This window comes from Zootoca vivipara, chromosome 16, assembly GCF_965207765.1.
Source record: "Zootoca vivipara chromosome 16, rZooViv2.hap1.1, whole genome shotgun sequence".
NCBI classification, from domain to species: Eukaryota; Metazoa; Chordata; class Lepidosauria; order Squamata; family Lacertidae; genus Zootoca; species Zootoca vivipara.
The window spans coordinates 31061768-31072802 of NC_142599.1; the positions used below are offsets into that span (position 1 = coordinate 31061768).

General features: G+C 47.4%; 1 protein-coding gene across 1 annotated transcript; it reads right to left on the bottom strand.

The window, feature by feature from the left end:
• Positions 1–100: 100 nt before the first annotated feature.
• On the bottom strand, positions 101–10885 carry BAD (BCL2 associated agonist of cell death). Its single transcript, XM_035099085.3, has 4 exons — positions 10810–10885; positions 5574–5804; positions 1518–1687; positions 101–706 (listed from the first exon to the last, which is right to left on the bottom strand). Exons 2-4 carry the CDS (start codon positions 5728–5730, stop codon positions 581–583), a joined length of 453 nt encoding a protein of 150 aa, XP_034954976.2. The 5' UTR covers positions 5731–5804; positions 10810–10885; the 3' UTR covers positions 101–580.
• Between the last annotated feature and the right edge of the window lie 150 nt (positions 10886–11035).

The following is an 11035-nucleotide window of genomic DNA, read 5'->3' on the forward strand; positions in this document are numbered from 1 at the left end:
CCGACACATTCATTCCCGAGGCAGCTAAAGCAATCCTGCCCCCACTGCAGTCAGACTGGCAGTCTGGGGGGTTGTTGAATTGAAGGAATAGGCAGTGACGTGCTATAAGCCAGAAAAGTATTTTAATAAACATTTATTAACATATAATAAAAGGGCATACAAATTTCTCTAGGCAGGGTTGGTGAATGTCAGGGGTTCTCGTTTCAGTAATCCCATACAGTGGTTTTGTTCAGTGTTTATTTTTCTTTTAAAATACAAAAAGTACACTCTAGAAAGGGCAGGACAAGATCCCCTCAAAATTAGGGGTCTTATAGGGGAGGTGCAGGGGAGAAAGGGGTGGGATTCCGTGCATAGGGGGCAGCAGGTTAAATTCTTAACATGTCATACTAAAGTGGCCTAAGTAAAAAAAGACTCCTAGGGGAGTGGGTGTGGAGGTGCAGAGGAATGATCACAGCATCCCCCAAATTTGTGGGGACACCAGCCATGTGCCACATCAACCCTACAGACTTAACCCCGCCCCCTTTATTTTGTTCCTTCAAACCCCCCTCCACCATTTGTAACGGACAGCAGCAAGATACAGTCACGGGGGGCTTCTTGGACCATTGCCTGGGGAATTCCGACGCCACCATGACTGCAGAACTTCCTTCCAGCCCAATGTCCGGCGCATTTGGGTAGCTGTCCCTGCACTCTTGGGGCGCGGCAGCTTCTGCAAGAGAGAAGGAAAACGTGGCATCACCCCCTCTTCCCGACATGCACCTCTCAATCCAGCAGGCTGGCACATCAAGGATGAGAAACCTGACAGGTGTTGCTAGACTACAACTTCCATCATCCATGACCACTGGCCATGCCAGGTGTGGCCGACAGGACCTAGAGTCCAAAAGCGTCTAGAGAGCCACAGATTTTTTGGGTTGTATCTAAAGTTAGTTTTACTCAAAGCACATGACTTTAAAATGGCTTTGGCCCTGTATACCTGAAGGAGCATCTCCACCTTCATTGTTAAGGTCCAGCTTGGAGGGCCTTTTGGCGGTTCCCACACAGAAGCGAAGTTGAAAGCGAACAAGGCAGAGGGCCTTCTCAGTTGTGGCACCCACCCTCCCATCAAATGTCAAACAGACAACCAATTCTATGACCTTTTGTAGACATCTGAAGGCAGCCCCGTCTTGAGAAACACTTGATGTGTGCTGTTTTGTTTTGCCCTATTATTATTATTATTATTATTATTATTATTATTATTATTATTATTGGATTAGACAAATTCATGGAGGATTAGGCTGCTAATGGCCTAATGGAGGGAGAAAAAAACATCTCTACCTACTTGACACTTTAGGGACACTTGTTATCGTCGGTTGTCAATCGGATGCCTCGGTGGGAAGCCCAAAAATGTGACCTGGGCACAACAGCAACTCTCCCCGCTAGTGATTGGCAGCAGCTGGCATTCAGAGGCAGGCTGCCCGCGGCAACGAAGCCCACCTCTCCCTTGGGAAGGACGGACCTCTCTGTAAGCAGGCCAGACTCACCTGCAGCTCGCCGTGGAATTCGTCGCTCATCCTACGCAGCTCCCTCCCGTACCGCTGGGCTGCCCACAGGATGGGAGGGGCAGAGCGTGAGCGTGCCCGGAAAGTGCCCACCTCATCCAGGGCCTCTGGGTCTGGCAAGGGAGGGTCGGATCCAATGCGACGCCGGAGCTCTGGCATAGGAGGAGGAAGGGTGGGGTGGGGTGGGGGAAACAGGGAAGGGGGTTATTACACACTTGCCACAACATGGCAGCGGAAGTTGCTAGGCCGTAAAACAGGCCAAGGTCCAGTCCTTTCTGATGCAGAGCAGATGTTCTTGGACTCCAGCTCACATGGGCCCAAGCAAATGCCCAGGAATGATGGGAACTGGAGTCCAGCAGCATTTTTCGGGGCTATTGCTTCTCTGCCTGGCCTAGAGGGTTAAGGTGGTGTATTGAATAGACATGGCTCAGAGAGGCCGTTCTGCCGCAAAGCCACTGTCAACCAACTTCCAGGGTGGTGATTGTGGAGATCTCACTATTATTATTAGTTCCATTTAATTACCTGTACTGCACACTAAGGTCTTGGGGTGGGTTGCAACAATTTAAAATACAATGCAGTATTTAAAACAACCCACAGTCGCAAGAGCAGGGTGGGCACCCCAAAAACACATCTCGGTTGTCAAAAAGCTACATCTTCAGCATAGGGCAGAAACTGACTTCTCCTCTAAGCGTTTGTGGTGATGGGAAGCACCAAGAGGGCCCCCACTGCTGATCGTAACACTCAAGAGGGTATGTTAGGAAGGAGGTGGTCTTTCAGAACAAAAATATACGGTAATGTGGGTGCTACATTGGTTTGAGCTGCTAAAAAAAAGGCTGGATAAAAAGCTGTCACCCGACTGAAGAAATCTCAGTTGATCTATCATTTACAGCAGGATCGGAACACCTTTGGCCCTCCAGATGTTGGGAGTACAATTGCAAACTTAGACTGTACTCCTAGTTTACCTAGAAGTGACATTGAACTCAGTGGGGCTTACAAGCAATCCTCATTTTGCACAGGGGTTATGTCCCGAGACACCCCCCACATCCACAGGGCCCATGTAAAGCATTCCACACACCCCATTCTGTCCTTTTAGTTTTCGGGTCACTTCTGGGTTCGGTGCCATGCATGTGCACAATCTTGCATCAATCAGTCATTGAATAGAAAAGTATGGGATTGCACTGATTCTGTCAATTCTACTTGGCACATTTCTCATGGAAGAAAACATGGCATCTATATATATATAAAATGTAAAAACGGCATGTGGGTGTGTTTCCACTTCACCGAAACCGGTTGACCGATAGCGTTCAAATTTGCACACAACATCCCATGCTACCGTGAGATTAATCTTATAAAGTTTGCAAAGACAGATGTCAAACCTATGCCACGTAAAACCCCTAAAACCCTGTGTTCCAGAACTTACAAATCACCCGCAAGTGCATGCTGGGAGCACAGGAGAGATTGCAACACAGCGCCCTCTAGCGACGGCTACACTGGTATTACACCTAGGAAACCTACCCTCTCCACAGGCTCGGCTTTACAGACTAGGCCGAGTGGAGGTAGGGCCTTGCCTTGGGGGGGGGGTGATGGAGGGGGCGGAATAGGAGGCAGGGATAGGTAATGAGTCGGAACGGGGGGGGGGGAGAGACACAGGGATGAAACCTGCCCTCTCTACAGTATCTTGGCTCGCCTTTGCAGACTAGGCCGCTTTCCAGACTAGGCCGAGTGGAGGTAGGGGCCTGCCTGGGTGGGGTGGGGGCCAAAAAAGTCATGGGTCAGGACAGGGTGGGCCCAATCACAGGGATGAACCGGGGATGGGGGGGATGGACAAGGACAGGTAATGGGTCGGAACGGGGGGGGGGAGACACAGGGATGCGCCTACATAACACACGAAAAACGGGGACTCTGAAGATGAGGGGGGTCTCAAGTGGGACTCTGAGGCTCCATTTAACAAACTGAGCCACTGCAACGCGTGGCAGGGCCAGCTAGTTCTTGATAAAAATGATCCCCTTTAATATTCTTCTCACAACTCCTTTCATTATAGCTAATTTGTTTTATTACATTTATTATCTTCACTTATTTTTTAAAAATTCACAGCTTAAGCAAGGCAGATTTCGCCATCCATCCTCTGGGCGCGAGAAAAAGTCAAGAGAATCTCTGTGAATCGGAAGGGACATGCAAATCTTCTAGTCCAATTCCCTGCAACGCAGGAATATGCACCCAACCTGTAACCTTGGTGTTATCAGCACCACTGAGCTAACCAACAAGGCAAGTTACTAGCTGGAAAACATTTTCACTGAGGACTGGCAGAAGAGGGACCCTCTTGTAAAAACATTTTTGGGGAAGGGCTGCAGGTCAGCAGGAGATCATCTGCCTTGCATGCAGGTAGGCCTGGGAACAGCACCCTGCCTGAAGCCCTGGAGAGTCACTGCCAGTCAGTGCAGGCAATACTGAGTGAGATGGATCAATGGTCTGACTAAGGCAGCTTCTTGGTTCCCAGGTTAGGCTTCGCTAAGCTCACACAAAATCATAGAATTGGAAGGAACCCCATCTAGATCTAGTCCTGCAATGCATGAACCTCAACTAAAGCATCAGGAGGGTGAAACGGACTATAAAGATGAGGTGGAGCGGCTGACAGAGTGGTGCAGAGTTAATAACTTGCTCATAAATACAAAGAAAACAAAGGAGCTTGTGGTGGACTTTAGGAGACAGAGGAACAAGGTCCAGCCACTTTTGATTGACGGAATTTGTGTGGAGAGGGTAACGTTTAGATTTCTAGGCATTGAGTTACAGGAGGATCTGTCCTGGAGTGTTAATACAAGGGGGCTTGTGAAGAAGGCGCAGCAGAGACTGTATTTTTTTGAGAATTTTAAGGAAAAACCATCTTCCACAAAAGCTGCTGCTTGCCTTCTATCACTGTGCCATACAGAGCGTGCTCACGTATGGTTTATGTGTGTGGTACGGAAGCTGTACTTCTCAGGATAGAGCAGGGTTGTGCAGAATTATTAAAACAGCAGAGAGCATTATTGGCTGCTCACTCTCCACCTTAGAACAAATCTACACCACCAGGTGCCATAGAAAAGCACTAGACATATCAAGAGATCCAATGCACCCTGGTCACCATTTCTTTGAGCTCCTGCCATCGGGACGGAGATATAAAACAATGCAGGCAAGAACGAGCCATCTCAGGAACAGTTTCTTCTCTAGAGCGATTTTGGCCTTAAATGGAAAGCCCGGACTTTGAAGTCATCTTATTATACTTGTTATTTTGTATTATATTTACTGTTTTTAATTAGGTTTTGTAATTTTGGATTATGCGGAATGCTTTATCTGAGTGGATGTAGCAACCGAGTAATTTCGTTGTTCCCGCAAGGGGACAATGACAGTAAAGATATCTTATAATTTGAGGGAAAAAATGGTTTTTCTTTAGGAAAGGTTCACGGCTCAGCGTTAGGGACTCTGCTTTGCACGTAGAAGGTCCCAGGTTCAATCCCTGGAGAGCCACTGCCTGTCAGTGAAATCATTATTATTTGTTTACTTGTTTATTTATATTTTAACTTTTCCTCCAAGGAGCTCAAAATGGTCCCCCCCTCCCCTGCGGCCATTAATCTGCACAAAACCCCTGTGAGGTAGGTTCGGATGAGAGTCAGTGACGGGCCCAAGGTCACCCAGTGGGCTTCATGGCTGAGTGAGGATTTGAACCCTGGTCTCCCGGGTCCTAATCCAGCACTCTAACCACTACACCACACAAGTCTACTGAGCGAGATGTAGCAATGGTCTGACAGATTTCTATGATAGGTATAGAGCGGGGTGGGGGCTTCCCTTCCCCTGTAGGGTGCAGGATAGGGGCAGAAGATTCCCTTCCTCCACCATCTAGGTCACCCACTGCCTCACTTCCATGCAGTGGCTGGTTGCTCCCATCATCCCCAGCCAGCTAGGATGGATAGGAACTGCATTCCAGCAACAACTGGGGAGCCGAGGTCTAGGGGGAACCCTGAAGAGGGAGAGGGAAATGCTGTTGTTCTGCCCCAGTCCAAATACCTGGATTCCCAGCAGAAGGACTTGCCGTGCTTCCTGGGCTTCCTGGGGCCTGGTCCCCTCCTACGACGCTCCTCCTGGTCAGCTTGAGATCCTGCGGTTCCTTCTCACCCGGTGGGAATGTCTCTTCTTCATCATCATCATCCTCAATGTGGAACATTGTCAGGGGGCTGGCATGGCCCCCAACGCCCAACGTGCCGTTCTCCAGGGGGGTGAGGGTTGTCGTCGGCAGAACTGTGGAGGGATAGGAAACACGGAGATCAGAATGAAGGCGATTCCTCTGAGAGCCAGGAGAAGGGCTGTAGCTCAGTGGCAGAGCATCCGGAAGGAGCCGAGGGACCCAGGTGTCCGACAATCTGGGTGGACGCTTAAGGGAACCAGGTATATTGAGGTGCGATCCCTGGCATCTCCAGGTGAGGCTGGGAGGCACTCCCTGTCTGAAATCCTGGAGGATACTGAGCAAGATGGACCAATGGTCTGATGCAGTGCAAGGCAGCTTCCAATTTCATACAGAACCATGAGGACTAGAATCTTACTTTAATAGACAGGCAGCTTCCTATGTACCATGCAGAAGGTCCCAGGTTCAATTCCTGGCATCTCCAACTAGAACTGGGAGAGGAATCCCATCCGGAACCCCAGTCAGTAAATGTAGACCAGGAAGCAGGAACCCATTGCCCTCTGGATATTGCTGGACTCCAACTCCCAGCATTCCTCACCACCGCCCATTCCTGCTAGGGATGATGGAAGTTGGAATCCAGCAGCATCTAAAGGGTAATGGGTTCCCCGCCCTGGTGCAGACAATTCTGAGATAGATGGGCCAGCGTTCTGACTCAGGGCAAGGCTTCTTCCGATGTTCCTATGACTAAGGCACTCAGCTGGGAACCAGGAAGCTGATAACTCCCTGAGAAGCAAGTGATTATCTTAGCTTCATCCACCCACTGCCACCAGCAGGGAAGACAGGCCTAACTTGCAGGGCTGTTGTTAAGAGTTTAATGATAGATTTCTTAATGGATTTTTAAAAACTGCCTTCATGGGCAAATTATCCTCCCAATGCAGTTTATAAATAAGTCGATATGCTACAACGGCAGCTTATTAAAACAATATAATAACAACAGCAGGGCATGATCAGTTAAAAGTAGCAGCAACATACGATAAGTAAAATAAGCAGATTCTGGTGTATCAGGCCAAAGACCCATCTAATTCAGCATCCTGTTCTCTCAGAGATCAGCCAGAACAACAACAACAACAACAACAACAACAACAACAACAACAACAACAACAACAACAACAACAACAACACTTTTATTATTTATATGCCGTCCATCTGACTGGGTTGCCCCAGCCACTCTGGGCTGCTTGCCTCTGGGAAGCCTGCAATCGGGACTTGACTACATACTGAGTCATTCTTCCCAACATTTCCCCAACTCCTTCCCTTTCACATCCTCCCCAGCCCACTCTTCTGTATATTCCCCATTGTTCCTGGGGAAGAGCATGGAGCTATGAAACCACGCAGTTTCTTCCGATGTTGACCGGAAATCTTACTCAGCCACAAACACACAAGGAAATAGCGTCTAGGTTTCTGCTCATACATTTCCTTTCAAGATCATGAGGACTAGGAGGGAAATTTGCCACGCTTTTCAGATTGGTTATGCCGGCTCCACGTTCAGGGCGTGGTTTGTGTAATGTTTCAAAAATGGTAATAATTTATATTATTATTTATATTGAGAAGAGCCTGCTGGATCAGGCCACCTGGTCCAGCATCCTGTTCTCTCAGTGCCCAATCAGCTGCCTCAGAGGGAAGTCCGCAAGCAGGACAGTGGGGGCAGATAACATGGACTTAAACGGCCCAGTATACCTGAAGGAGCGTCTCCACCCCCATAGTTCTGCCCGGACACTGAGGTCCAGTGCCAAGGGCCTTTTGGCAGTTCCCTCACTGCGAGAAGCCAAGTTACAGGGAACCAGGCAGAGGGCCTTCTTGGTAGTGGCACCCACCCTGTGGAACGCCCTCCCATCAGATGTCAAAGCGATAAACAACTACCTGACATTTAGAAAACATCTGAAGGCAGCCCTGTTTAGGGAAGCTTTTAATGTGTGACATTTTAATGCATTTTAATCTTTGTTGGAAGCTGCCCAGAGTGGCTGGGGAAACCCAGCTGGATGGGTGGGGCACACTTCTTCAGATAACAAAATAAAAACTTACGTTGGTCTTTAAGGTGGTGCTGGAAGGAATTTCTTATTTTGTTTCAACTACGTCAGACCAACACGGCTACCTACCTACCTACCTGTAACTATTATTATTATTATTATTATTATTATTATTATAGAACAACAATTTGACAGCAGCTGAAGAAGTTGCTGAAAGAAAGCACTGCAAAACCATCCAACTGGAATAAAAAAGTCTGAAGGCGTCCCTAAAGGCTAATAAAGGGTGCGGCTGTAATTTTTTTTTGGGGGGGGGAGTGTATTCCAGAGGTGCAGGTCATCACAGAAAAGACCTTCCCTCCTACCTACCAGCCTCATTCATGAACCAGTCACCAGAGACTCAGAAGCTAAATCTTTTTTTCCCCAAATAATTTTTATTCAATTTTTCCAATTAACAACAAATTAAAACAAAAAAAACAATCTTTTATATAAAACATCTTATATTTTTCCTCTTTCACCTTGCTCTGCCGAGCTGTGACTTCCCCCCCTCCCTTCATGCGGGTTTCTTATTAACTCCATTTTTTGCAGTTCCTTATTGTCTTTTTTTCAATCAATTCGTAGGATTTATTTCAATCCTGCAAGTGTTTTTAAACTTCTACAATTTTTCTCCATATAGTCCACATATTTACTCCAGTCTTTTTGGAACCTTGTCTCTCCTTGGTCTCGGATTTTGTAAGTCAGTCTAGCTAATTCAGCATAGTCCATCATTTTCATCTGCCACTCTTCAATTGTTGGTAGTTCCTGAAGTTTCCATTTTTGGGCTAACAATGTCCTAGCCGCGGTTCTCGCATACATAAACAGTACTTGATCCTCTTTTCTAATCTCTCCTCCCATAATCCCTAACAAAAATGCCTCCGGTTTTTTTGGAAAGGTGTACCGGTATTCAAACATCTTTTTCAATTCATTATATAACATCTCCCAAAATCTTTTAACTTTGTCGCATGTCCACCACATATGATAAAATTCCCCATCTTTCTCTTTACACTTCCAGCATGCTTTACCACTCATTCTGTACACAGAAGCTAAATCTTAAGACTTTGACAGTTATACATGGGTGGAGGCGGTCCTTCCGAAATCCTGGTTCCCATTCGTTTTTACTGCAAGGATGGTGAACTTGTGGTCTTCCAGATGTTGCAGGACTCCTTCAGCCCAGCCAGCCAGGCAAGTGATCAGGGATGATTGGGAGCTGTAGTCCAGCAACCTCTGCAGGGCCACAAGCTCCCCATCCCTAGTTTACTGGGGTAATGACTGCATACAACCAATGCCTGCCTAGTTCAGCATCCTCTTTTCCAGATGCCTCTGGAACCCCCACAAACAAGGCATGAAGGCAGCCCCCTCCCAGAAATACACACACCAACCTGCATTCCAAATGGAGGATCCATACAACCAACACAGCAGCTCTCTTTTATCCCCCATTCATCATCCCCCTTTAAAGCAGCCATGGTCATTGCATCTTGTGACAGTGAGTTCCGCAAGTCCGTTAAGCTTCCTGTGAAATTTTCCCTGCTTCTGCCCTATGTCTACCACCAATCACCTTTTCAAAACCACAGGATCTAGCATTCTATGTAAGTGGAGCCTGCCTGCTGGATCAAACCAGTGGTCCATCTAGTCTAGCTTTCAGTTCTCCTAACGGCCAACCAGAAGTCCGAAGGAAGCCCACAGCACAACAGCCCCCTCCCTACTTGCAATTCCCAGCACACTGCCTCGGACAGCTGAGGGAGAACACAGCCATTGCAGCTAGTAGCCACTTACCCTGCACAAATTTGTCTAATTCTCTTTTACAGCCATCCTTACACAGAACCACATGCATATTTCTTGCAGAGAATCATAGTGTTGGAAGGGACCACGAGGGTCATCTAGTCCAACCCCCTGCAATGCAAGAATCTTTTGCTCAACGTGGGGCTTGAACCCACAGCCCTGGTCTCATGGTCTACACATGAGGATAAGTTAGCGGTCCAAGTTAGTGGCCATCACTAACTCCTGTGGGAGCAAATTCAACAATTTAGCTATGCCCCACTGTTTGAAGAAGTATTTGTTTTTGTCTGTCCTGAATCTCCCAACCTTCAGTTTCATTGGCTGGCCCAGAGTTCTAGAATTATGAGACACAGAGAAAAGCTATCCACCTTCAAGCTGGTGGCCATCACTACATCTGTGAGATAAGAGGGAGGAAAAGTTTCTATCTATCTGCTTTTTTCCACCCCACATGTCTTTTTGCAAACCTCTTTTACCATTCTGAGTATTTAATATGGTAATGCTTCGGGATCTAATTCTCCACTCCTCTAACAGCCCCCACCTTGGGGGCCTGCCCTTCATTCTATTTATTTTTAAAAAAGCAAAAGATAGCCCGGAAGAAGAAAAATCAAAATCCACCTCAGAGCAGCACCTTTAATGTTACAAAACAGCATGCAAGCTTTTGAGTTTTATTTCTTACTCACCAATTCAACCCTGAAGAAGAGTTTTGGAGAACTGAGAAGCGCGCGCATGCTTGCGCAACATTTTTGCGGTTGTACCAGTAAAGGTATTGCCGCAATGTGGGTTTTAGGGTTGTTGTTTTTTTTAAAAAAATTGAAAGCATTTTCAACTAACCCTTCCGTCAGAAAGCCTCCCAAAGCACCTTGGTTTAAAAACAAAAAAAAAACAGAAATAAGACAGTCCCTCCCTGCCCTCAGGCTTACAAGGAAGAAGGGGAGGAGAGAGCAGAAGAATGCAAACCCATGATTTGTGTCAAAGCCCCTTCCCCTAAATAGTAATGATTCCTTCTCCCTCTCCCAACTCCTGTTATTTTTTTGCACTCTCTTGCTTCCTTGGTCCCCTGAATTAGGGAGCCGCACTGATGGTTTCTCTCTCCTTCATTCCCCCCCTCACTTCCAAATTTTAGGGTCGCTTCCTCCTTTCCAGGTCAATTCTCTCTCCCCTCTCCTGATCTTGGATTTTCAACTCCTCTTCCCTTCAAAATCTTGTATCCCCATCTCCCTCTCCCTCTCCCCCTTATTCTACCCAACCCATTCACCCCTCTCTAACCCGCGCCCTGAATTACCAAAATTAGGATCACTCTTTTCTTTCTTCCTCCTGTTTACAGCCAGCAGAGATCCAGCCACAGTCGCCGGGGCGATGAAGAACTGCCAGCTTCCGTGCCCAATCAAGGTCGTCAACGTCACGGTGGGAGGGAGAGATAAGAACGCCCCTCCTCCTGCTACCTTCGGCTCCTCCCACACCCTTTTCTACCCCCTCCCTCCTCTTTCCACGCTCATTTGATAAGGTAA